At 48.6% G+C, this 27,978-nt stretch overlaps 1 protein-coding gene across 1 annotated transcript in view; it reads right to left on the bottom strand.

Annotated features, from left to right (window-relative positions):
* Positions 1 to 387: 387 nt before the first annotated feature.
* Positions 388 to 27,978, bottom strand: part of NT5DC3 (5'-nucleotidase domain containing 3) — a 45,732-nt gene continuing 18,141 nt past the window's right edge. The window contains exons 3-14 of the mRNA XM_045826494.1: positions 23,729 to 23,803; positions 23,233 to 23,288; positions 19,924 to 20,014; positions 18,838 to 18,975; positions 16,876 to 16,936; positions 16,335 to 16,437; positions 16,091 to 16,192; positions 14,652 to 14,733; positions 13,347 to 13,433; positions 10,513 to 10,653; positions 6,666 to 6,730; positions 388 to 4,646 (exon numbers count right to left, since the gene is read on the bottom strand). Coding sequence (XP_045682450.1) covers positions 4,394 to 4,646; positions 6,666 to 6,730; positions 10,513 to 10,653; positions 13,347 to 13,433; positions 14,652 to 14,733; positions 16,091 to 16,192; positions 16,335 to 16,437; positions 16,876 to 16,936; positions 18,838 to 18,975; positions 19,924 to 20,014; positions 23,233 to 23,288; positions 23,729 to 23,803 — 1,254 coding nt within the window. The 3' untranslated portion in view covers positions 388 to 4,393. The remainder of the gene's footprint in view (positions 4,647 to 6,665; positions 6,731 to 10,512; positions 10,654 to 13,346; positions 13,434 to 14,651; positions 14,734 to 16,090; positions 16,193 to 16,334; positions 16,438 to 16,875; positions 16,937 to 18,837; positions 18,976 to 19,923; positions 20,015 to 23,232; positions 23,289 to 23,728; positions 23,804 to 27,978) is intronic.

The raw sequence follows: 27,978 nt of genomic DNA, 5'->3' as shown, positions 1-27,978 counted from the left end.
CTCGCTCCTAATTCTGTATTATTCAGTATTTTCTTCCCTTAGAACACTGCGTCCAATTTCCAGCTGTCCCGGTAATTTAATGGCAGACAAACATGTGGGCCACGATCTTCACCCATTCTCAAGGAGGGAACTGTCTGTGGGAGAAAAGAAATTCCAGGGAGGGCGCCTACAGCCAAGCTCACACCGATTTTCTGTCTGTGGCTTAACTTCTCTGTCTTCGAGCTCTGAAAACGTGCGAGTGTGCTTTGCTGGGCGGGAAGGGATGAGGGGTGGGCACTGAACCCTAACTTCCCCCTCCCACAGGGATGGTCCTTTCTGGTTATATTGGAATTTGTTATGGCTTTGCCACCAACGTAAGCACACAAAAACGAATGACTTACAATGAACTGGATGAGACAATACTCTTTTATTTGGCAGTAAATTCAATATCATATAACAAAATCAGCATTTCAAATAAATAGCAAACACACATTCAGAATAAATAGGAGGTCTACCTAGTTCACATTTGTGGCGCCTGCTCTCCCGCAGGCACCATCTGTCATCCTGCCACACGGTGAGAAAACAGTTTCCCAAGTCCGACTTCACTCCCGCAGCCCTGGAAAAGCACAGGAGCGCTGCGGCGGGGCGGGGGGTCCCCCGGAAAGTGGGCGCTGCTGGGATGCAGATGCACATGCAAGTTTACAGGGTGTGTTCTGGGGGTCCACACCTGGGAAGGGAAGGGAGGTGAAGAAGGGAAGGGAGCCGCTCAGAGGAGGCAGACTGACCTTGACCGGTGGAGGCAGGGCTTTTCATCAGGACATGCCCCCAGAGGGCTGCCAGAGTACCCAGCAGCTGGGGGACTCAGTCCTTCGGTCCTGAGGGTCATCTGAGCAGCCAAGCCCATCACCTGTGATGAGCACGGTCACAAACAACTAAAATAAGAGGTATATTCAACTGGTGCCCGAGCCCAGCAGCTCCATCGCACACTGGCCGTGTAAGTAACTACGCCCGGAGAGTAGCTCCCAGGGGAACATGGGGCACTCACCCAGGGAACTCCTCCCTACTGTCTGCCCCACAATTAGGCTGTTCATGGACACGCTTTTTTGCCGTTAGAGTAGGGGTGGCAAACTACGACCCAAGGGCCAAATGCAGCCTGCGGCCTGCTTTTATAAATCAAGCTGTAATGAAACGCAGCTGTGTCCACTCCTACAGTAGTGGGGACAGAACATGGCCTGCAAAGCCGAAAATACTTACTATCTGGCCCTGTACAGGAAAAATTCATGGACACCCCCACCCCCACCCCGCATCAAAGAAACTTAACTCCCTTTCCTTTCCTTAAGCCACTAGGATATGAGAGGTTAACTGACCTTGGAGCCAAGCTCCCAAATGCTAAGGCAAATAAAAGAGAAAATAAACAAGAAAATTGGTACAAGAGGAAATTGATAATAAGAGGGCAGCGCAGAGGCTCCCTCATGGTTGAATAGAGCAATCAAGGAACCCTGCCTCTGGCCAAATTTACTCTTAGAGCATTCTAGACAAGAGCCCCCAAGTGGGTCTTTGGCAGCAACCACGTGTTCGGCGTAGTGGAATTCAGTTCCAACACTGAGCCCAGCTCTCTGTTGATTCAAAGGCCTTCAGGGAGGAAAACCCATTTAGTTCATCCAAAGCCAAATTAGCTAGGTGGAGAGACTGCTTTCCATTTCTCCTTTGCAATAATGAAGAGGGCCAATGCATTCAAAGCAACTAGTAATTTAGTCTGAGATGGGCCCCGCATCAGCAACAGGTGGTTGATGTTACATGGCAATGATGGCAACAGCAGCAAAAGAGCATTTAAAGAGAGAGAGAGAGAGACGATGTCAGGAGGACACATGGGAGCTCTAAGCCAAGATCCTAAAATACTTAAAAAGCAAAGTTTCATCTACAGAAGCAACTCCGGCAAACTGGCTGGGCAGGTCTCTCCCAAGACGACCCGCTGCAGGCACCGCGCGCCCTGCGTCTGGCTGGCACGGTCTGCCTTGGACTATAAATTTTTGTTCCCGTGATTCTGAGAAAATCCGTCTAGCCAATGCTAAAAATGTAAAATATTTTTAAATGTGCAAACTAATTTTATTCCGGTCGCTTTCCCCATTGCTATTTTGAAGGGTGGAAAACAGACTCACTTCCCGTGCACCAACAGCCTTGCTCACCAGGCGGTGCCCGAGAGAAGGAACTGGAAGGAACACAATGCCCGGGGCAGCGCGGTGAGTCCCCGTGGAGTCCTGACAATGACAGAGCACGGACCGCCCTTCATGCGGAGGCGGCTGCCCGGCCTGAGCTGCAGGCCCGGGCGCAGGTCTGCTGCCTGCCAGGCACGCCTTCTGGGGCCCTGCCGAGACAGGCGCACATGGCAGATCGCAGTACTGGCCCGTTCGGTGGCCCACAGGCGCAACTTAACTAGTAATAAACTGCAAAATTCATTATTCATACCCAGAAAATGTGTTTCTTCCCCCCGAGGCCTGCCGCACCTCACCTGGGCCCCCATGAAATCAGGTTTTAAAAACAGTCTACTTCATTCTCGAGTAAACAAAATAAATGAAATACCCTGTAACTGGCAGCTAGGAGACATCCAGTGAATATCCAATTAGATAAGAACTAAGAAATTTTTTTAAAAAATCACTGCTTCCTCACTCAACATCTCCAAAGCAGAAGCCGAGAGCACCAGCGTGTCCTTCCAAGGACCCCAACACTGAGCAGTTCTGGGCACCCACCTGCACCCCATAAATGCCAGTCTCCAATGAACTCTAATGCTTAAACCACCTAGGAGCTAACCAACAGTAAACAAAAGCCTGTTCCTTCCCAGAAAAGGAACGGACCACTGTGTTTGCAACAAAACTTAGCAGAAAAGAAGGGGCCCAACTGATTGGGCCTACTGCGTCTATGTGGCCACCTTCAGCAGTGTAGTTAAATACAAGAGAACATCACAAGTAAAACCCCATTACACCAGGCGGCATCACAGAGCATGCTACAGAACTCGTTTAATACCTGCCTTCTGCGGGCAGCCCACGGGATGCCAAGCTAGCACTGTGTCAAGAGCTGGTTCCAAGAGATACACTTATTACTGAGCTAAAAATGCTCAGTCAGCAAGCACTCTCCACAAGCCTCCTTCCTGTACCTGCCACGCTTCAGGTCTAAGAATGGAGGTCACTTGCATTGTCCTTAGACACATGTGAGAAATACTCCGTTAGCTAAGTCATTTCTAACGCTTTTCTCTTAGATTCAATGCCCTTTATCGTCCCCCAGCTTACACAGACACCTGCAGAACCCCGCCCCCCCCCCCGACCCCCAAAGAGCCGCTTGAACAGGGCGGGAAAGGAAGCTGGGAGAGCAGCGGGCGGGAGGTGGCCAAGCGGCGAGGGCTGCACGCAGGCCCATGTCTCCCCGACAAGACACGAGCGAGGGGGCCAGGTTCGCAGCCCCCAGAAAAGGGCAGTTTCTGGAAATGCCGACACAACCCAGGGAGGGGCCTGGCACGGCGTTTCATTACAAGGGTTTTTTTCTTTCTGTTTCATTTTCTGTCCTCCAATGAGCACATCAACAACACACGGGTGGCATTTTCAGGGCACCCACCGCCAAGCATCGGCTCTGGCCTGCTTGTTGCTCACAGCCTTTGTCTCCCGAGTCTGCTCTGTTCTGCCAGCCGGAAATGTAGCCAGAAGCTCCTCTGTCCTTCTCTGGGAAAAAGAGCGAACCCGCCCATCACTTGTGGCACCATCTGTCCTTCCCCAGCATGCGTCAGGACACAGGAAGCGGATACTGAGGACGATCCCTAAGGACTTGTCCCTTCTCTTGTTCTTTTCTCTTCCAAGTGATGCACCAGAACGCCAAAGCCGTGCGACCACAAGGCTGGGGGACCGGCTGCTGCGTGGCGATCGCCTCTGCTAATGCACCGCCGTGTTTGCTGCTGCAGAGCTCACTAAATCACTGGCTTTCCACGGGCAGTTTACCGCTGCGTGCCCCTGTGCCACTCCATCCCCACAGCACACTGCCTGCGAGTGTTCAGTGTGTTGTCCAGGGCAGGGTCAGGAAGAGGTTTGAAACTTCACCTGCGGGAATGCGGAGATGGCATCGAGACGCCTCACCTGTCCCTGGACAACTGCACCAGTTACAGCGCCTCGGCCAACAAGAAGACTGATCGCAGAGCTTCCGTGCGCCACTCGCCATTCAGCCCGACGCGTGCCGGAAGGTGGGACCGGTGCGCTATCTTCTGTCTCAACAACCTGGGCAGTATTCTCCAGGAGATATGAAATAAATATCAAAAGGCGTATCAGTGTCTTTTCCGAAAGCAACACTCATATCCACGCAAAGTCAGCCCCGTGGTGTCCGCCCAAGCTGGGGCCGGGGCCGTTTCTGGCTGTGTCTGCAGGTGAGCGCCGGGTTACTTGGCCTGGGCCTCCTGCAGGAGGGGCAGGCGGCAGGCGTGGGGCCCCTCGGACCACGCGGGGAGCTCGTGCTGCAGCGGAGTCCTCCTGGGGTAGAACGTGTGGCTGACATCGTAGTTCAACAGGCAGCTTAGAGACGCCATGTAGATGTCGGCGAACCGCGACAGCCGCCTCAGGAAGTAGGTCGGGTTCTGGTCTGTGCGGAACAAGCTTCCGAACTGGGCGTTGAAGAAACTTTTGGTCATCTCTCTGAAGGGTCGAGAAAACAGGGGCATGGCAAAGAGTGACTCAACACAGTCTGTTTGGTCAAAGTCACTGACACTAACATCGCTTTTCCATTTTTGTAGGACTCATTTGGGGAGAGACATTAGCCTAGAAGCAGCCTCAACTTCTCATCAGAAAAACCATCTGTACATCCATCCATCCAACCAAATGAGTGGTCCCACTGCCCACGGAGCCCTCAGAGAGTACAGTTTGAGGCTCCAGTTCTACGTGCGTGCCCCTCTAAGTCCGCACACCACACTTCCAAACAACCAGAGAAGCAGGAGCTGCTTCTGAAAGTACAGAGAGAGGCAGGGGTGTTCACACAGTCTCCAAACCTCCCTCATCTACAGACCGGGATCAAGACCCCCTATCTGTAAGGTTACAGTGAAAACTAAGTAAGGCAAAAAAAATAAGAGATATTGTGAACTGTAAAGCACTTTGATAGCTGAGAAATGAAGGATTCTTTTATAGTGACGTAGATAAACCTCCACCACACATTACTCGGCCTCCAACACCGCACAGCCTCCGTGGAGCCCGGATGACAAGCATTCTGCAAGGCTGTGCACTGCACCCCGGACTCGAGGCCCCTGCAGGTGTGTACACGTGTATCTGTGTGTAAATCAAACCCCATCACATGCACACAGATTATGCGTGCCATCTGATGGCTAGGACTCCTGGACACAGAATATTCCAGCAAAGTGGCTAAAAAACGCATGCCTGTGAATCATTTACAAACCCAGCAAAACACATCATCATTCATGCACCTGTGTGACAAAAGCCACTAGCTGGGAGCAGCTGTGTCATCACACAATGGCAGTAGATGCTGACGATCAAGAAACAGAGAAGTAAAAGAACTCAGGTCTGTGGGTGGAGTGACATAAGTGGCATTTAAACTTTTACTAAAAAATCTCATTGAGATATGAAATTGTTAGAAACTCAAAGTCAAAACAAAAATCCCTGGTGGGCGGAATGGTCCCTTTATCTAATAATCCGAGGTCCCTGGAGTGTAGCGCCCGGGTATGGTATGGCCTTCAGGGGCGAGGGGCCCAGAGTCAAATCACACTATCTGCCCATCACCCTCTCACCTCACCCAACATTGTTATCCCAATGTTGGAGTAACAACCAAGTTAGAACAAGCACCCGACAGCCCAGGCCCCGACCGGGAGAGGGGAGGATGGAGCCAGCACCTCCACGGCTTCTGCAGCCCGAGGGAGGGGCTCTGTCCCTGCTCCATGCCCTACTCAGCGGCCAGAACCCAGGCAGTGACCACTCCTTCCACACCTTGGAGACACTGGGCCTGGGGCAGGGGAGGCCAGGCACAAGAGCAGAAATGATCGTGTGCACAGTGTCCTCTCAGCGAGGCGCGCCTGCCCAGGGCCCCTTGAACCCCCGTTCCCTCAAGATGCACACCCCGCAAGCTCTTCTGAGAGCGGATGTGCACATGACGACACTGAGCCCGGGCACACTCCTGGCACAGCCGTGGTGACAAATAAGCACCAGGGCTGGAAGAGCCCCAGAAACGCACTGTGGCTCAGGGCCAGCCTCCAATGCTGACCCAGGAGCCCCGCTGTTAGGTGGCATCACCAACAAGTGGGCCTCCAGCTGCCCAGCTGCCTGAACAGGAAAGACAGGCAGGCAGGGGTGGGAAGGAATGGCTCCTTCTCCCACAGCTTTTAAATCCAGCAGGGCCTGGCAGGGCACGTGGCACCGAGATAGGGTGTGTGCGGCTGTTTAGGTGAGAGAAAGGAGAGCACACCTGTTTGATTTTCAAAACAGAAGCAAATGCAAGGGCAGGAGGTGAGAGAGAGGTCACTGCTGCCTCAAGGAAATGTCACCTGTCACTCACTGACAGCAGGTGGGTGGTTCTGGACACTGGGGCGGCCACAGTCACACCTGGGAGCTAAAAAAGGATGTTTGGAAGTGTGCGCGGGCAGGTGTGGTGTGCGGGCTGAGCACATGCAGACAGGGGGCGGACTCCCTACGTGCCCAGTGGGCTGCGCTTACCTCATCTCCTTCCTCTCCTTTTTCCACTCCTGCAACACCAGCTGGGACTCCGCATCTCTGTGAACCTGCAGGACACAGCTAATTATCGAGAATGTTCTGGAGGCAAATAAACTCACTAGAATTTTTTTTTGAATTTTTTTTAAGCATGAAGCATCTTTTTTTTAATGAGGGAGGTTTTTTTATATATATTTTATTTATTTATTTTTAGAGAGGGAAGGGAGGGAGATAGAGAGAGAGAGAGAGAAACATCAATGTGCGGTTGCTAGGGGTTATGGCCTGCAACCCAGGCATGTACCCTGGCTGAGAATCGAACCTGGGACACTAGGTAACGAGAATTTTTTAACAGGCAGCTTTTCTTGGAGAAATTTTATCCAAGTCTAAGAGACAGGCACTTGCATGAAAAATACATTTTCAGATTTCCCAGTTGCAACCCTCCCTTCTTTACCCAAATAGTTTTGAAATGTCCAACAAGAGAAATATGGTTTAACAAGTTAAATGGAATGTTATGAAGGTATTAAACAAGGTCACTATTAAACTAGAGATATGAAAGTACTGTTAAAAGCTATGTAAAAACATAATACACACATATCCACATAAAATACGAGGTCTGTCCAGAAAGTATCCAGCCATGTAATATGAAAAATAGAGACATTTACTGAGGAAGATACAAGAAACATTGTACACAGGACAATGATACCTCAGTCCCCTTCAAAATGGGCACCTTGGGACCTCACACAGTTCTCCCAATCACCATCAGCTGCCCCATCATATTTTCCTGAATCTCATCAATGGTCTGAAATCTCTTCTGTTTCAAAGTGATTTTAGTTTTTGGAAAAGCCAGAAGTCTCAGGGTACCAAATCTGGGCTGAAGGTGGGCTGAGTCACCTGGGTGATTTGATGTTTCACCAAAAAATTCTGCACGAGACGTAATGCATGAGCAGGTACGTCGTTGTGATGAGGCTGCCAATCACCAGTTGCCCACAGCTGCACTCACTGCATCGTCCCCTAAAGCCTTCTCAACCATCGGAATAGTTTCTGTGAAGGACGTTCAAGCTAAATGCAAAATTTGATGCAGACTCATTGCTCTACTCACTCATTTTGACTGCGACAGCCACACAGTACACATGGCTCACTCCCACTGACTAGTACTGTGAAGTTGTCGTTGTTCAAGCATGTTCATTCCAGTCCACTCTCCTTGGCTGCCAGGTTACATCATACAAACCATTCTCATTATATTAACAGTGGCTGGACTTTTTCTGGATAGACCTCAGTATGTATCCATTACACACATGTATTACCTACATAAACATATACTTAATACAGACTATCTCTTACATATATTACATATATGCATCGACATAAAAATGGCAGTTACAGAGAAACAGCAGTTTTGGAAGCATGCAAAAATATGTGCATATATTAAGAAATTAACACGGAAATTTTTCTTAATTTGTGCAAGGGCAGTAAAACTATAATTTATTTTAAATTGGCTTCCTTAATATTGTATTATCTTTTAACATATCTAAGGAAAAAAATGTTTTCTGTAAAAGGCAAAAAAAAAAAAAGGTAGAGCCCCCCAAACAGGTGGAAAAGCAGAGAATTCTCTAGCTGAGCTGAACTATGAGCAAAAGGCACCCAGAAAACGGCGACTGCCCCCAACCTGACAATGGGAATCTCACCCGTCTCTCCACAAGGCTCCTGTGGCTGAACAGAAACAAACGCTCAGCCAGAGTCGGAGGCGCACGTGATCGCAGGGGACAGGTGGGCTCCCTGCAATTCACGGTCACGGGGCAGCCGTGGGACCCAGAGAAAAAGACCAAACAAGCAAACCATCTGCTTCTGATGTGGGAGCCATGGCCCTTCTGTTCACCACGTCTGCCCCGCTCGCCAGCTCGGGGCCTCTGCCTCGCCGACCCAGCCCTGAGCTTGCAGCGTGGGGTCCTCGCCCGGCACACGGCCTGCACCGCCAGGGAGCAGCAACGCTGATGCTCCTCCTGGTGCGTCAGTGGGGCACCGGGAGACTGGCCCGGCACTTGTGGGGATGGTGACGGTTTTGTGAGCCTAGTTTTAATGAGCTTTGACATTTTAATCAGCAAATTACTCACCACAGAATTTAAACTCTACAAAGGATGTGGCGAAATCAAACATCTGTAGAGTGTCACATGTAATATATTTATACATGTACATACATATGCATATACATATGTTCACACACATACATACACATAATATATACATACATATATATAGGGTCTGGCACAAATAACGTCCCTTTTTTATGAGCTGGTAGTCTATACCAAATCTTTTATTATAAAATCATAAGCATGTAACTCGGTAACATAACATCACACTGAAGCACACCATATGTTTTAGGTGAAATGCTCAAATTGCTGTCCATCTCGTGCAACACATTCACGTACCCTACCAACCACACTCCCCAGTGGCACTTCTGCAGGACCCTGTATAAGGTTGTGTGTGCGTACATATAAAGAGTAGTTATGCCCTGGCTGGCGTAGCTCAGTGGATTGAGCACGGGCTGTGAACCTAAGTGTCGCAGGTTCGATTCTTAGTCAGGGCACATGCCTGGGTTGCAGGCCATGGCCCCCAGCAACCGCACATTGATGTTTCTCTCTCTCTCTTTCTCCCTCCCTTCCCTCTCTGAAAGTAAATAAACAAAATCTTAAAAAATAAATAAATAAAAATTTAAAAATTTAAAAAAAGAGTAACTATAATTCCTGTATGACCTGTGCACAGACTCGAGGCTTTATTAACCCAGAATGGATGCCTTTTATTTTTAGAAAATCATCTCACAGATGAGCACAGTGAGGAAACAGAACGAATCCTTGTTAGAGAAGAGCCCAGAACCAATGGAGCTGAGCACATGGAAGCAAGACAGGAGGGCGTGCACGCCCCATGCTCTGCAACAGGAGCGCCCTGGAGTGAGGACCGGGCCTGCCACCCCTCGCAGCTCCACCAGAGCTCACTGCCAGCCGCCTCCATGCAGGCTGCCAGCTTTGCCAGACAAAGCACTTCCCTGGCCATGTCCACAGCGAGCTGGCAGGCCATGGGCAGAAGCTGCGTGAGCACAGAGAGTGGGCCTCTGTGCCCCTTAGCCTGAAAGAGTTGGCACGCATGCTGAGACGGCTGAGGGCCCGGGCAGCTGAACCAAGCGAGAAAGCACGGTGCCTCAAGAGATTGGACAGGCGGTCACGGCTGCCACACAGGGGCATCTTCACAGGCCAGGAAACTGGCCACGTGACTTATGGGAAGGCAAAACCCGCCACTGCTCTCCAGTGAGCCAGCTCATTGTCGGTGTCACCTTCAAAACCAAATGGAGACTGCACACAGGGACCCTAACTCTTGCTTCGAGGCTTTCCAGGAAGCCGTGGTGCCTAGCCCAAAGTGTTCGATCCACAGGATGCTTCATTGTACAGAAGGGGAAACTGAGGCCCAGAACAGGGAAGACCACTGCAGGCTAAAGGCAGGACCAGGACTAGACCCCAACAGTGGCAGGGCTTCTCGGATCCCACTGCCCCACTGGACATCCCCCAAGGGGGCTTTAACAGGAAAGTGAGGACGGGGGACCTGCCAGAGGGACGTAGGCAGACACCTGTGCGTGGGCCCCACGAAGCTCTTCCTCCAAATGGCTCTGGGGGCATTTTTAAAGGCCAGTTGCCAGGGAAACTGGCAAAACTCTTCAGGGCAAAATAATCCCAGTAGTTATTCTGCTGGATGACTTATGCCTCCAACTTTATAACCACAATTAAATAATAAATACTTCAATTACCTTTGACCAGTGGACTCACTTCCGGCTACAGAAAGAGTAGGAGAGGAAAAGGTCCCAAACCTGCATTTGCTCCAGCAGGCCGGTCAGGGTCTGCAGCCAGGTCATGGTCTGGATGTACTGCTCCGTGTTCATGATTTTGAGCTCGGACCGTAACTCGGGGATGATGGCTCCAGTTCGCCAGCCATGCTTCAGGGTCAAATCCTGAGCGCCGAGATCACAGAGAGTCAACGTTAATGTCAACAGAATTTAAGCCATTTCATTTCCTTACCCAGACACAACAGGCATTCACTGAATTACTTTCTAATTGCAATGGTCAGTTATTAACCAAGCCAAATTCAATGAATTACATTTAATTAAAACCAGTTAGCCCAAGGCTTTGATCATTTCACCCCAAGGAAATTTCTGTTCTGGAAATGACTGCTATGAGTCACAGTCCTTGCAGAATCCCAGGGTCTGGAATCATTAACCATGGCCTGTAAAGCAACAGTTAGGTCACGGGCAGAAAGAGGCTGGACCGAGATGCTACTGAAGGTCTTCGTTCAATTCATCCACAGATGGCTGGGGAGCTCCCCCTGTGCGCCAGGCCTGGTGGGTTATGGGAACCAGAGCATATCCAACGTGGAATGATCATACGACATAAACACACACGATCGCATTTTTCATTCAAACATTATAACTCCATAATTTGACAATAGGCCAGACTATCTCGGGTCAACTATGCCCTGGAAAATCTAAGATGCACAATCACTGTACTAAAAGGTCAGTCTTTTTCTCATTTGGCAAATATTTATCAAGTACCATCTGCCAGGCCCTGTTCTAGATACTGAAGATAAAACAATGAACAAAAACAGACACATCCCTGCCCTCAAACAAGTAAACACACAGTGTGGGGTGGTCTTAAAAATTTTTTAAATATTGAAATCATACAAGGTATCTTTTCTGTTCACAAGAAATGAAACTAGAACTCAACAGCAGAAGAAAAAACCTGGAAAATTCACAAATATGTGGATATTGAACAACACACTCTTAACCAATGGGTCAAAGAAGAGATCACAAAGGAAATTAGAAAACACCTTGAGACAAATCAAACTGCAAATGCAACACACCCAGACTTACGGGATGCTGCAAACGCAGTGCCAAAGGTGAGATTTCCAGCTACAAACGCTGACATTAAAAATGAAAGGTCTCAAACCAACCTAACTTTATACCTTAAGGAACCTACAAAACTAAACTGAAAGCCGGCAAAGAAAAAAATAAAGATTAGATCAGAGATAAATAGAGAATGGAAAAAAAACATCAAAACAAAGAGTTGATTCTTTAAAAAGATCTACAAAATTGACACACCTTTACCTTGATTAAGAAAAGAGAGAGGAAACTCAATTTCATAAAATCAGAAATGTAAGTGGCGCCATGACTACCGATTCGACGGAAGTAAAAATGGTTAAGGGGCAGGTGGTGAACCAATGACGTCTGGATGACCTGGGTGAACTGCACAGATCCCTAGAAACACGCAGCCTGCCCAGACTGGATCGCAGAGAAATAAAAGGTCTGAGCAGACTTCTAAGTAGTCAGGAGACTGAATTAGTAATCAAAAAACTTCCAGCCAAGGAGAGCCCAAACCAGATGTCTTCGCTGGTGAATTCTACCAAACATTTAAAGATGAATTAATATCGATCCCCCTCAAACTCTTCCAGAAATTGAAGAGGAGGCAGCACTTCCTAACTCATTCTGAGGCCAGCACTACCCTGGTATCAAATTTTAGTAGGAAAGCTGGTTAAAACACAGATGGCTGAGCCCCACCCCCAGAGATGCTGACTCAGTGGGTCCTGGGTGAGGCCTGAGAATGTGCATTGCTAACAAGGCCCCAGGTGACACTGATGCCACGGGATCCCACTTGAAGAACGCGACTGCTTTGTGAGTGCCTCTCAGAGTCAGCAAAAGACCTGTGCGTGTGTGCGTGTGGTGGCACCTCCCAGGGCCGTGCGCCCACAGGACTTCAGGGCAGCACGGAGTCTCCCCTCAGGGCCTGCAGACCCCACTTAGCAAGAGGCAAATGCCCATGATGCCATGTCAAGTGGCCTGACATCCTGGGAATGCCAACATCCTGTTGGTAGCCCTTTGTATTTCTCCTTTACTAAGCACTTGTATATACATCATCTTATTTCACCGCTTTTACACATGAGGACATCAGGGCTTGGGGGAAGTGTTCAAGGTCACCCAGCTAATAAACAGTAGAGCTGGGGTGGAAACCCTCAGTCTCCTCACTCTGAACCATGGTTCCTCCCACGAGACCTCAGCCCACTGGGCAGATGTGGTTACACAGGTGTGTGCAGGAGTCACCTGGAAAAGGTGTCACTACACGCAAGTGCCTGGAATCAACCCCCCTCTGCCTCCAATTAGATATTGTTCCAGTTATAGGTTTATCACAGAACTGAAGTCCCGTGATGCTCCGCTGGTCCTTCCACAGGGCAAGAAAAGCCTCATTTTCACCTAACAGTTGTTTCCTAGAAAGGCCGGTCTCCAAAGCAATAGGCTGGCAACAGAAGCCCTGGCTGAGGTCTCTGCGCTTTTACGTTGCAGTTGTGTGTTTCTGACACAGTAATAAAAGGAAAAGGAAAGAACAATGGCATTTATTTCTTACTATTACTTAAACACAAAGATTTTTCTGATAAACTCTTGAGTCAATTGCTAACTTACATCATTTCCCCCAAAATTTATCTTTTTCATGACTGATGCATCTGTTCTGTAAAATATGAGACATTAAAAAAAAGTGGCCTACTCCTGATTTTTATGAAAGCCTAAAAATTGTCTTAACCAAAAGAGAAATTCCTTAATAAGTGGGACTACCACATCTGCCCCCCAACAAAGAACTAGGACAAAAGGCCCCCCCTCACCGCCAGGTCGCTGTATATGTGGTCACCAAAATACAGCACTCGGGATCCCCTCCATCCAGTCAGCTTCAGAAACTCATATAAGTTGCCCTGCAGTAAGGAAAACACAGGCATTGTATCTGTGACAGGTGCAGAGACCTGGGTATCACCCATGGCCCCAAATACTTACGTTTTTAAAAAACTTCAAAAAAATTACCTCACCTTTATAATTTACTTTAAATATCAAAATATAAAGATAAAAGCATGTTAGTGTGAAATCTTTCAGGCCTTTCTTGTAAGTTGAATGTACTTTTCAAAAGAGAATCATCCTGTAGATACCTCTTTGCAATGCTCTGTTCACACTTACCAGGCTGTGACCCTCTCTCCAGGTCAAATACTGACCTGCCATGTAATTTCTGGTCCCGATACGTATACCACGACTCATTTACCCAATTCCCTGGTGTTGGACATGTATGTTGTTCTCATTTACTTTATTATCTATTTTGTAAGTAACTTCACTCTTATAGCAGGTGGTTAGCTACATCTTAATCATCTTCTTAGGCTAACGTCCTAGAAGTGGAATGGCTGTTATCAAAGCTAATTTTTTCAAGGCCTAGAAAATAAACTTAATGCCAAATCTAGCAGGTTGTTATATAAACCCACAAGAACTGCATCATGTAAAAAAATCAATAAAAAAACTTATTTCAGTGATACGATAAGAGTCAGCAATGTAATCACTTATCCAAACATTTGCAAGCCTTATGTAATATATTAAAACTGTAGATGAAACACAGCTTCTCAGGAAATAATTACTAATTTGGGCAAGTAACATGCCATGTGATTAAATGCTTCTTAAAAAAAAAATGTCTAGCCCTGGCTGGCATAGCTCAGTGGATTGAGCGCGGGCTGCAAACCAAAGTGTCGTAAGTTCGATTCCCAGTCAGGCCACATACCTGGGTTGCAGGCATTAACCCCCAGCAACCGCACATTGATGTTTCTCCCTCTTTCTCTCTTTTTCCTTCCCTTCCCTCTCTAAAAATAAATAAAATAAAATCTTGAAAAAAAAAGTCTAAGCTTTGCTACCAGTATCTTAAATGTCATGTACTATAAGAAATAATGCTTTACATTTTACTTTAAGAAACTGTTCAATGTAAGGTAATTGAAATATTGATTTCAGCTTAAATTCTGCCACCAAGTCGTCAACAGTCCACGGGAGCAGGGAGCACTCAGAACAGCCCCCAGCCCAGGGTGACCCTCCGTGAACGCCAGCTGTTATTGCTATCACTGACCACACAAAGTAACAAAAAGGATGAACGGGTCACGAGGTACCTGCTTGTAAATCTGGCCTTTCTGCAACTTGTGGATTCTATCCCAGAGCAAGACACCTTTCTCGGTCACCTTCCGGAAAGGTCTGAGAACAGAAAGAGGAAGTGTTATGACTTGGGTGGCTGCGCGGGCCGTGTGCTGCGTGGAACACTACGTGGACACGACGGGGCTGCACCAGCCTGGGAGCCCAGAACCGGCTCCAACACAGCCCCTGGCCCTGGGCCATGTCTCCCAAGCTGCGGGCCCAGCAGCCAGGAACATGCAGTGGACAAAGAACTCCAGGGTCAAATACATTTGGAAAACACTACGCCCTATCCATGTCCCTTTTTTAACAAGTTACTGATGGCTGTGAAAAGCCCTCCTATACAGAAACTGTCTTTAACTCAGATTTGCCAAGTTTATTTGATGGTACAAAAAATTGGTTTTATGCAAAAAAACCCTCTCTATTACACACACACACACACATTTTTGGAAATATTACCTTAGTATATATATCCAACTTTGTACTTGAAATTCAGGCGCTCTAGATATAAAGCCAATCAGAGGACAGGCATACTATTTTATGACGGAAAATGGGAAATGCCAAAGTCGTTCCTCACGCTGGGGGTGCTAGTCCAAAGGACAGGAGACTGTTTGCCTGTAGTTTTTTTAACGTAACACTTATTTGAATTGTTTTTCTGATTAGAAAAATAGAAACTCACTGCAAAAAATACTGGAAATGCAAAAAGAAAATACGATGGAGAGAAGAAAAATCACCCATAATTCTAGTACAAACACATTTCAGTAGATGTCTATGGTCTTTCTGCATCCGTATCTTTCCCCTTCCTAATGAACAGAAAATGAGGGTCATTTGTGCACATTGGTCATATCTTTTTTTCTCTAAGGCTGTGACAAATTTCTCATGTGATTACATATTCTTCAGATATCATTTTTTACAGTCATAATGCATGCTCACTGCTGTTTTTTCAAATGCATCATTTTCATGGCTGCATAATATCCCCTCATATGGATATTGCTGACCTTCCATCATTATAAAATAACACAGAGATGAATATAGGTGGAGGATTATTCAGCTCTCATTCTAGGCACCCAGAACAAAGGCAAAATTAAATGGGTGCAGTGAGGGACTGTGCTGTGCTGGGAACAGCGCCCCCACAACCACCCCCACACACAACCACCACCCAAAATAACCCCCCCACAACCACCCCCACACACAACCACCCCCCACACACAATCACCCCTCACAACCACTTCAATCCATCTGAGGTGTTACACACTGATCTCACCCTCCCTGCAATTACTTGCTAAAAGAATTAAAAATCAAAAACTTTCATGTCAGATGTTCATGATTTCCAATGGAATTTCGCCAAGACAGACTGAATCTTACGTCTTCACAGCAGCAAATGAGAACAATCTGGTCCCCTGGAAGGACAGAGACTCACCTCCGCTTATCATTAAAGAAGTTTGGCTTCTCGGCCTGAACAATGACCACATCAAATAGGTCCCTCCAGTCCTTTCCCACGATGTACCGCATCCCTTTGTCCCTAAACAACACGTCAGCCGGGTTAGTCTAACACTGCAGGGGTGAACTGTTTTTGCAACTTTTTTCACACAATTCCAACTGTGAAAGGCAGTGCAAGCAGGGAGCTGGAAGCGAGGGAGCCAGGGACACACAGAACAACTTACACAAAGCTACTGGGGCTGTTGGTGATGAGAAACATCTTCTTGCCGTGATCAGCCAGTTTGGCCAACACTGCGCGGGTCTGCTCAGCGTAGCAGATATACTTCTCTAGGAGCAAAAAAAAAAAAATCCACACAGGGATTCAGCATGCGGTCACTCAGCCTGCAAGTGCTTACTGAAGAGGGCCTACAGGCCCAGAGCTGTCCAGGGCACATGGGGAAGAGGAGGAAGTCTTAAGGACGCCTGCATCAGAGCGAGCTGTCGGCGTCTGATGCATCAGTAGCCAAGACCCTGCCCCCTCCCTCTAAGGGGAAATAACTAAGGGGCTGCAGCAGCCAGCGCCTCGCCTTCGGAGTCAGGATTGTGTCAAGTTCTAAGGCAAAGGGGATGAAGATGGATGAGACTCAAGGATGCAGGGTGCTTGCATGTCACTCAGAAAGGTGCTATGGCGTCTGCTCAGCGCCAGCAAGGAAAGTGAAATGCCTGTACGGTGCCATGGCCAAGGGCAGGCTCAAGACAGTCTTCAGGGTAATGCTGAGTACGTACCAATGTCTGCTTCGATGGCTCGGTACATGATTCCTTTGATGTGCACGTCTCGAATTGAATCCTGTCAAGACACGTTTTTAATCAGTGAACATGTGAGCCTGAGTAGCAATACAAGTGAAATGGCATTCATGATAACGTCTGTCACTAGGGGCCTGGCAATCCAAGCACCATGGGTGGCCCCTGTGGGGAGAACTTAAGTGATAGTGGCAGCTTTCAATGCAGTCCGCAATAGGCTCACCGGGAGGAGGTAATCTGTGTGGACAATTCTGAAAAAAGCCCCACACGATAAGCCATTTTTTATACGTAGTTTCGTGAACAAATGAGTCCAGGTCATCTGGGCCACAGACCTCGTTGAGCTTTTCATCTTTGCACCCTTCCCTAGGTCCCAACAGCCATCTAGGAAAATGTGCCAAGAGCAGGCACAGCCCCCACTCTCAGGTGACAATGAGCAGGTCCTCTACACAGGTGGCACCACTGGGGTGCGGAGACACTGGGCCATGAGCCTTAGAAAACTGGTGGGCGATTTCTGCCCAGCGTGTGCACCCTGGGCTGTAAACTCAACCTCGATCACCTTCCAGCACAGGCGTGTTTCAATGTGAGATCGGCAGAAGGCAATGGTGAGGAGCAAGCCAGAGCCAAACCTCCTGGCTTGACATCGAGACTCTGCTATTTATAAGCTGTGTGACTGTGGGCAAGTTCCCCAACCTCTCTGTGCCTCCGTTCGTCTATAAAATGAGGGTGACGATGGCAGTATCTACCTTAAGGCATTACAGTAAGGATTTAATCAGTTAATATGCATAAAGCCCTCAGAAGAACAATGCCCGAACACAGAAAAACCCTGCCTACATGTCCACTCTTGGCGAACTTGTAATAGTAAAAGTGAAAACTGAACTTTTAAACAGATGACTCTCCTCGTGAGTGCAGAGGGCTACATAACCGTAAGTGATTCTTAAAGTTCTTAAACACGAAGTACGTGTGCATGAAAAGGACACTGGAAACTAAATACTTAAATTCAGTTCACCTAACAACAGACTGACACTGAGCAACTGTAATTCATCTTTTATCTGCCTAAATCCCATGATGCAGAGCAGTGAGAATTTTCAAATCAGCCACAAACATACAATTACAACATTGTAGTATATGAATATTGACCTTTCAAAAATTCATGTATTTAAATAAATATGTATTATATATTTTATATAAACATGTTTATAACATGCTTAGAAATATATAAGAAACATATAGTAAATAAATAATACACAAACATTTTTAAGTAGTGAAAAAAGTTCAGCTTAAAGAATATATATAAACACATGAGTGGTGGGGGGAAATGGAGACAACTGTACTTGAACAACAATAAAAAATAAATAAATAAACAAACACATAAACGTGAATTAAAATCTACAAATACAAAGTCATATAAATGAGGTGTGTGTACATGCATATAAATATTGAGATCTCCCTGTCTCTGTCTCCGAGTGGATCTCGGCACCCAGCTTCTGCAGGGCCTCAGCAAGCCCGCATGGAACCTGTGTGCGCAGGGGAAGACGGGACTCCTGTGGGCACTGCAGGCCCTGGGCCACCGCCTGAGATGGAAATGCCAAGTCTCTGGGTAGAGTCCCCCCCAGCCAGTGGCCGGGCTCAGGGGGACCTGGGTACAGGCTGGGCTGTAGCCACCACTTGCCCCTCTGGCCAGGTTGCGCTGGCCCTGGCCCTGGGTCAGAAAGAATTAGAAATCCATGAAACTATACGAGTACCCTCTTCTTTTAACAACAAATTGGACTGATTTCCAATTCTCCTAATGCAACATCTTACCATTTTCAGCAACAAACCGTAAACACAAGAGCTCCCAGGCAAAGGGCTGTTTCAAACACCTAACCTACAAAGGAGCCTAAAAATGCTGTTCCTTCCACAGAAAGGCAACCGGGATGCAAAACCACAGCCTCCTACTATCGACACAACCTTGACGTCTTTGTACAGGTGGACAGGCTCATAGTCGATGTTGTTCTTCAGGAAGTACTCGTTCACGCAGGACAGCAGGGTCATCTCCGGCAGCGAGAAGATGTCCATGAACTGCTTCATGGTGTTGCCGTGGGAACTCTGTGGGGGGTGGGGGGAGGGGCACACTTTAGAAATGGAGGCCAACGCCCCAGCAGGGCCAGACATGACCTTCACTGAGGGGGATTCCGGTCAACATCTGCGTCCCTCTCCATGAGAAAAGGAAAATTCTAACAATGAAAAGTAAAAATGCTCACCTTGTTCCTACCACTCACAACAGAGCTGACATTTCACTCTTAAGTGTAACGCACACCCGAGAAAATGCCCCGATCCACCCTCCCAAGTGTAACCAGCCTCCCCCTATCCCACTCAACTCCCAGCTCACGCCCTCACCAGACTCAGGGGAGAACCAGGAAACAGGCTGCTGCCCTTGGAATGGCAGAAAAAGCCCCTTAACTCTCCTGGGTTCGAGCCCCTCATAAGCCTCTGTGTGAGCTTGAAAAAGAGCCTTTCTCTGAATGCCTGCACGTTACAACAGTTCACCAGCTGACCGGCCACCTCCCACGGCGCTTTAACGATGCAAACAAGACAATGCACCTAACAGGACAGGAAGCAAAAATGCGGAGAGCAAAGAGAACCACAGACGCCAGAGAAGCAGAGGTTACCCTTCAGGCTCAGGGTAACTGGCTGCCCTCAATCTCAGGGGAGGCGACAGCCACCTCACTGACAGCCCCCAGGGACTCAATCCAGAAAGTGGGGACACCTCAGAGGGGTGGTGGAAAAGAGAGTAGGTACAAGGAAGGTGTACAGAGCCTTTGTCGGGGAGGGAAGAAAGGGCAAAGGAAGGAGAGCCGGGAATGAACCCGTGGAGCCTGTAACACACGCATCTCTCCCAAACCTTGGGTCTCTCAGAACACAACCCCACATTTCCTTGTCAGCTCCCTGTGGGCAGTCAGAGAGTCTAGGGATTCAAGCCCCTCAGTCTCCCAGGCCATGCTTTGAGACGGAAAAACACAGGCTGCTTTAGATAAATAAAGCATTTCTCATTACCTTTCCGTAAAAGTCGCTCATCTGTTCCAAAGGCACGTGGGACCCCTCGTACATGTCGATGACTTCTTCGTCGGGGACAACACTGAGGCCCCTGGGAGAACAACAGGCGGTGCAGTTTAACAGCCCAGCCAGCGAGGGCAATGATTGTCACACCTCTGGCAATGACTGGGGTTTCCCTACCGAGGTGTCAGACACTGTCACAAGGGGGCAAGGTGTGCCACCAGGAACTGCTACAAATGTCAGGCAAAGTGCTACTATTATTACTGCTGCCATTCTAATGGCAGTAAGAGCAGAAAAATAATAGTTACTATTACATGGCACCTACTATACCCCAGACATGAATGCCACATAGTCCTTCACCTACTTCTCAGCAATGCTAGGGGAAAGACACTAATATCCCTTTTTTCCCCAGCAGAGGCAACTGAGACACAAAAAGGTCAGCCAAGGTCACCCAAGTAGAAAATGGTGGGTCAGCACTGGGCCCCAGGTTTTGTGGCTCTTCAGCCACTGTGTTACACTGCCTCCCTCAACAAGGTACAAGGTCTTTTAATGCCTTACTTTGGGGTTGTTGTTGTTGTTGTTTTATGTTTTTAATACATTAAGGTGAGAAAGGCTTGGTTCTGTCTCCATCATCCTGTACCCTCTCATACTCTGCTGTTGGGAACTGCCCTGCCTGGTTTCAGAATCTGTAATCCCCCGTGGCTAAGGCTGAGTAAAGGACCTTGGGACCATGAGCCATGTAGGAGACAAAGCTTATCTTCCCTGTAGGGACATCACCTCTGCTCCCTTTCTCTTCACCCTGCTTGGCCCTGGGCGGATGACTGGTTAGCCAATGATGGGTAAGATGCCTCAAAAGAGGGACGACCTAAGACAGGCACAGTCATGAAGGGGCCCTCAGGGAAGGACTTGGGGGGCTATAGAAAAAGGGGGTGATGGACCCTCACGCCTCGGCTTTGACATAGCCTGAATCCTCATTCTGTCTGTGGGAAGTCTCCTAATCCCTTGACTGCCTTACTTCCCCTGCCTGACTTAGGCCTAAAACAATGCTGGAGGTGGGTGCAGCCCTGTGCTGGAAAGAGTGGGTTCCCTAGGGCATTAGGCCTAAGAAAGAATGCCTAAAATCCTATGAAACCTACTTTGCTAAGACCCTCAATTTAAATGATAAGAGTCTGAGCAGGAAGTGAGTTTGTTCCCCAAAGTTTTATGGCCCTTTAGCTATCTGACCCTGACTCAGAATAAGCCCTCAGAGTTCTTTGAATGTTATCTATTGTTTAATCATGTCTGCCTGACAATGATCAATGAGCTTTACATATATACCCTGTATTCCTGCGAAAACTGAACCCAATAAAAATTTGTCCAGGCAAGGGTCAGGGCACTCTTCTCTTGAGAGGGTGGCCAAGGCACTCTGGGGTTTTTTCTCCCCTTGAGAGAGAAGCCGTGCCGTCCCTTTTCCTCCACAGGACTCAGTGGGCCATGTGAATTTGTCGTGTCTCATCCACAATGTCTCGGACCCCACAAGCCAGGGTCCACATCACTCTACCCAAAGGTCAGTGCCAAGATGGAAAAAGCCATGTACGGGGCTCAGATGGACTAGACCCCATAACACAAGGCAGGAAGCCTGGGCACCACCCCCGAGAGGGGTGACCCAAATGCTATGTGACAGTGAAAGCCAGTTTCCTCATCTGTAAAAGCGAGGTAACGCCCATCTGCCTGCCTGCCTGCCTCCGGAGCTGCAGGAGAATCTGCAAGGGAATCCAGCTCCTCCGCACGCAGGAAAAAACTAATTCTGGAGTCAGTGTGGCTGGATTTCAGCCCTGCCTCTGCCACCAGCGCCAAGAGCAGATGCCTTTACCCAGGGCTCAATGGCCTCATACTTCCTCACCTGGAATCGCGCACACTAGCGTGCTAAAGGGCGCAGGCCTGCTCCTCTACCCCCTTCTTTAGAAGAAACAGACCCTGTGAGGAGGGACCACAGAAGGAGCGGGCCAAACAGCACACTGTGCTACAGCAGGAGCACAGATCACTCAAGAAGAATTTTAGGCACTCAAACAAATAGGTTGCTCAAGGTAAAAAAAAAAAAAATTACTTGGCCAATATTAAAATGCATACAAAACACAATTTACATTTGGGATGTCACTTCAGTGAACATTTAATTTCAGCCTCTTTCCTCCATTCTCCACCTTCGTATAACTTTTAAAAATATCTGAATGGATTCATTAATATTTTGCCTCTGATCTCAATTAACTTGTTACAACTACTGGCCTTTGAAAACAAAACAGGCACTGTACTTCCGTTTATCTTTGTCCCAGAAATCAGATAAGACACTGGCACTGAACCAGATCATTCCAGACGGTGACCTTGGACAACAGCTCGAGCTCAGGTAGCAGCAGTCAGCTGTGCACACCCCTCAGGTTTTAACGCTTGGAAGGAAAATACAAAAGGTAGAAGAAATTCAGCCGTCGAGTTCCCTGCCTCCACGCTAGACCGACCCAATCCTTCGCAAGCCACGGCTCTCTCTACCTGCAGTCACAGGCACCTGGCTGCACAAGGCAATTAAGAGCACAGGATCATGTGACGCCAGAACAGCAAAGAACAAAAAAAAACATTTCAGGCTGAGGGGTAAGGAAAGGCCTCACCACAAGTCGGCCCTGAAGCAGGGTCGGGCTTTTGAGAAGCAGAGAAGAAGGAAACTATCCTGGTAGACAGGCTGCTGGCATGAACAGATGCCAAGCAGGGAGAAAGGAGAACTCAGGGGAAAGGAACACACATTATTTGCACCTGCCAGCATCCACGCCCTCTGAGACCAGTTGAAACTATAGGGAAAAGAAACTCCCCTTTGCCTCTCCATCTGGAAAACCTGGTAACTCCGCACGGAGGGAGCTATCCCTGAGAGCAAGAGAGCCTAGAGATGGAAAGAGTGCTGACGACATCAGTTTGGGCCCTGGAGCTGGCCACACCTGTGCCGGGGATTGCCCTTGGACTGTACAAGCAGTGAGCCAATACTGTGTTTCAGTTAGCCAGCCTGAGCTGGCTTTCAGTCACTTGCAGCTAAGAGTCGTAACCAACCCAGTGAGTGAAGGAGTTGTGTGTGCAAAAAGAGGACGCTAACAGGAAACCTGAGAGAGGTGGCTCTAGTCTCCCGAGAGTGGCGAGCCATCCGGGATTTCGGGAGAGAGGAGAGGGTGGTTGAGGAAAGTGCTTTCGGTAAATCAGCAGAGCAACGATGCCTAGGATGGATTACTCTGCAGAAAACCGTAAGAGTCCAGGAGAGAAGGGCTAAAGTGTCTGGGCCAGGGAGCTTACTCTTACCTGTAGACAGTTCCCAGCTGGATGTAATGAAAAGCATCAATCTTCATCAACACAGCCTTCGAAAACACAAACACAGGCACAGGTTAATAATGCACCACAGTCTGCACACTGAATGAGGATTCCAGGCGTCGTTATAAATCCTGCCAATGTGAAGTTGTCACAAGGAAACACAGGCAAGTTTCTGACATCGTTGCTTGCTGATTAAAGCACTGTGCAACTCATACTGGAAGGTATGATGACGGGCTGTTCCTCCAAACAGCAAAAGGGCCCACTGGAAATAAAATGGTATCTCCCAAATTGCTACATGCATTCGTACTTTTCCAATCACAGTCTCTTGAAAAAGACTTAATGCAACGAGGTTTTGAAGAACTCAGTTTTGCAACCCCAAAGAACACAAGTTTTTAAATCAAGTTATGTGCTGAGCAAAGAAAAGCACCAAGAGTACGTTTTATCCCCAAACACCATCAAACTAGAAAAACAGGAGAATTGAACCTACCCGCTGCACGTCATAATGAAGTCCACGAATTGCAAAATTTGGGTCATATTCATACTTCCTGATTTCGGTGGGGTACTGAGAAGAAGGAAAGAAACCGGTTTTAGCTAACTAAGTATGTACTAGGTTCAAGGTAGTGTCCAGATGTGTTCCTTGTACAAAGGCCAAGGGGGCTGATGCACTGTGGTGGGAAGGTGGGGTCAGAAGGGATAAATCACATCGTGTCCCTCTGCTTCTGGACCCTGGGCCTCCCAGCCCCAGAGCCCTCTACCCAGCCCCGCTCCCTGTGCATCTGCCCAGCACAGGTGGGGCCTCATCTCCCCCAACTTCTCTCATCTTCACTGCTCCCTCCCCTCCACCCCAGACTCTCAGAGCCCTGACCCCAGACTCACATCTGCTTCTTCCTTCCTTAGTACGGTGTCACCCACCATTCAGCTCCCATTTGAGTACCTCCATGTCACAGCCCCACGATGTGCCCATTACCAGGTTTCATGAAGGCACCAAAGCAGAACAGTTATTCAAAGGGGCCCCTCCATGTAGCTTTCATTACACTTCCCATTTGGACAGCAGGCCACTGCTCACCCTCCATGGGCTGGAGGGACCCCACGGCTGTCAGGACAGCATCCTCCGACTCAGGCATGGAGGGGCCCTTTCTCAGCATGTAGCTCCAGTTACCGCTCCAACACTCTGACTCAGAACATGCACGGCTTTGGGGGGCAGCTCAGCTCCCCTGGTATTTCCTGGTTATTAAGCCATTCCTCAAACAATGCAAACAAAAATAGCAGCTCCCTCCTTATGTACTGCACCAGGCGCCCGAGTCCTTCCCTCCTCCCCGAGGATCAGAATTGGAACACCAGCTACACCACTGACAGCACCAAGGAACCAAGCACCACTGGCCCTGCCATTCCCACTTCACTGACGGGACATCAAAGGCACCGGATGAAACAACCTGGCCTGGGCCTCAGAGCTGGGGTGTGGTGGGTGAGGAGTCAGGCACCAGCCTCTGCTCTCCCACACCCTCTGCCCTCAGAGCACAGATCTGCAGAACAGAACATCCACTCCTGAGTCTAGACAGGCTGTGTCACCAGAATCTTCCAATCACAATGTAAACTGCCTAAGTAAAAACCCAGGTGCCTGCCTTCCTGCAGCAAAACTGCTTGCGGCCACAGGGAGCACCTCCGGACTACACTTCCTACAATGCTCTAGGGCACAGGCGCCCAACCTGCAAGAGGTTGAGGATGGCTTTGAATGCAGCCCAACGCAAAATTGTAAATTTACTTAAAACCTATTCTCGCTCATCAGTTTTTATTAGTATTTTTGTATTTAACATATGGCCTAAAACAACTCTTTTTCCAGTGTGGCCCAGAGACGCCGAAAGGTTGGACACCCTTGCCAGGTAACACAGACTGCTGTGCAGGGGCAGGTTTGGAGTTCAGTGGGGGTTGCGTGGTGGGGAGTGAAGGTTTACTACACTGAGTACCTGAATTAACATTTCCTGAACCCCAAAAGGTTAAATAATCCATAGCCTCGTCATTCTGGAGTCCACACGTCTCCCCAGAAGCAGGACCCCGGCAGACTGAGTACCACCAACACGCTTGCCTGGCGCAGAAGTTTCTTCGGCTACACGGAGCTTGTGAAAAACAATGTAAACAGAGGCCTCTGCAAACAGAGTTGGAGCCACCGTCCCAGGGGAGCTGCCCTGCATGCCTTGCTCCTTGAACCTTTAGAATGTTTGACTTGGGCAAAATAACCTTTGCACCGGACCAATGCAACATCATCCTCCAAACAACTGTCGGCAGAGCCAACCGGAAGGCTGACCTGAGCCCAATGGCGTGATACAGACATTCGTGAGAATCGGTGCTGTCTGTGTACAGCTGAAGAAGAACAGTTTATTACCCCCAACAGGATTTTCTTCTATCTGTGCCATTACTTCCCTTCCCTTTCTCACAAAACCCTGTTGCCGTTACTACATAATAGAAATACCATTTGGGTTTCTGCCTGAATCCGTGCTTACTAGCACTGCAATTCTATAATCTCAAATAAAATCTTGTTGCCTCTCAAAAAACACAAACGTAGGCAATAATCCATACGCACAGGAAACCTCTTTGCAAGGGCTGTGCTGCTCACTCCTCACGGCCGAGGTCACAGCGGCGTGAGAAAATGTCCCAGCCCCACCAGGCTGAACCACAGACAGCGAGGTTTCAGCTCCAGCTGCACGAAGCACTGACTCAAATGTCACGTTCAGGCTCATTTATCTGACACCTGCCGTGTGTGCCAAGAAATCACTCCATGATATTTCCACTCATGGGCGTTCCCAAGAATTCAGAACACTGTGCACAGTTCATACACTTCCCGTGCCCAGAACCCAACACATGTCCCATGGGATGCTTGACACTTCGCCACTCCCCTGAAGTGAGGCCATGGGACACCACCCACTGGAGTCTCCTTTTAACGTGGGAGTGACGGATAAGTGTCATTCTCCCTGCTTCTTGGGGAGTTCCTCCTGATACACAGTGGTTTTCAAATGGTCCAGACCAGAGACCACAGCAGAACCTGGAGAACTGACAGAAGCAGCTGAAGGAGCCATCACAGGACAACACCTGATAAAGAATACAGGCCCAGGGCTAAGGGACCGCGTGTCAAATTCTAGTCCTACCATGTGCTCACTGCAAGATCGTGTCTCTCTGAGCTTCGATATTTTCATTTCCCAGGTGAAAATAACAAGAGCCCGGCCCTACATGAGAGCAGAGAGGATTAAGCCAAAGGATGCCAGTGGGAGATTAGCCCAGTCTCCCCAGCACACAGCAGCTGCTCGAGAAAACTGAGCTGCTTTGCTGGATGGGGAATCAGGAGGCCTGGGCTCTCGGGCCCCCTCCACTAGCCTCTGCTGCTCCCCCAGAAGACTTTAGGTGAGTCACTTAACCTTCCTGGCCTCTCCCTTCGAATGGAAAACAAAATGCTGGAACTGGGTGATGTCTGTGCTCCGCTCCTGACCCTACACTGTGATTCCCCATGCATGCAGCCAAGTCCCAAAGGTCCCCATGATGGGCCCCTTTCCAACACACACACACGGGCTTGCACGCACAGCACCTCAAGGAATAGCCGGTCACAGTAACACCCGGTCAAGGAAGCCAAAGCCACTCCCAACGGCCAGGAGACCACACTTCTCTCCAATGGCCTATGGCTAGATGTTCAGGACCCTTCATAGTTTAGAAACTTTCCACCATCCTGAAAAGCGTGACTCACCTCACATGTCATGAAGATTACTAGTATCCCTAAAAGCAGGAAGAAATATCATAGATAAAAACGTTTTGCTCGGGATTTTTATTTAAAAAAACTTCTTAATTTGGCCCAGACCGGTGTCCTTCAATATCCGGATCTGTTCCAGCTGTGGGTACAATGTGGGCAGGCTGGTGTGTGTGGACAAGGAAAGACCAAGGTTCCCTGGAACATGCTGCACAAATGTCCCTGACAAATTCAAGGAAAGTTAGCACTAAAACACTGCGGAGAACCTGGAGCCCCCATACGTGCCATCCCCACCGATCTGCAGCTTGGCCATGCACCCGTTCTCGGCTAACGACAGAGCTCTGGTCACGGCTCATGACCTGGACGCTACAACACTGCCCGTGAGTTCCTGAGGTCCAGATGCCAATAAGTATATCCATTTTTCAGAGGTCTCAGTTTGCTATTTAAAGGGGCCTAAATTATGAGTCTAATTTGAGGCAGGGCAGAAGGGCAGAAAGGCAAAGCTCTCCAAATTCCACACAAAACAGTCAGCAAGGGCAAATGAACTACACTAGAATGAGAGTTTCACGCCAGGCACGATACCCTCACTCAACTGTGGAATTCACCAAGATGTCAAGTATTTGCTGAGCACATACTTTGTGCCAGGGCGTGGGAATATGGCCATGAACACCATTGACACAGTCCCTGACCCTAAGAAGTTTCCACTCTACCGTGGGAAGACGGACCATAAACAAGTAGAAAAAACACAATATCGTGCCTGAGAGTGACAAGTTCGACAAAGAAAATGCAGTCCAAGGGTTCAGAGAGCTGAAAAAACTAAGAGAAGCAAGGACTCGGGCAGCCCGGACAGTTGTCCCGAAGCAGAGGAAATGGCAAAGGCCCAAAAGGCAGGCTCGCATCTGGGAGCTGGAGGAGCAGCAAGCAGCCTGGTGTGGCTGCAGCAGAGAGAGGGCAGGTGGGAGGAGAGGCCGGTGGGGAAGCGGGGGCCTGGGAGCCCTGGGGGCCTC

The sequence above is a fragment of the Phyllostomus hastatus genome, unplaced genomic scaffold (assembly GCF_019186645.2).
Source record: "Phyllostomus hastatus isolate PE091 unplaced genomic scaffold, TTU_PhHast_1.1 phas_scaffold_755, whole genome shotgun sequence".
NCBI classification, from domain to species: Eukaryota; Metazoa; Chordata; class Mammalia; order Chiroptera; family Phyllostomidae; genus Phyllostomus; species Phyllostomus hastatus.
The sequence above is the reverse complement of the archived record's forward strand: the minus strand, read 5'-3'. Positions and strand labels throughout refer to the sequence as shown.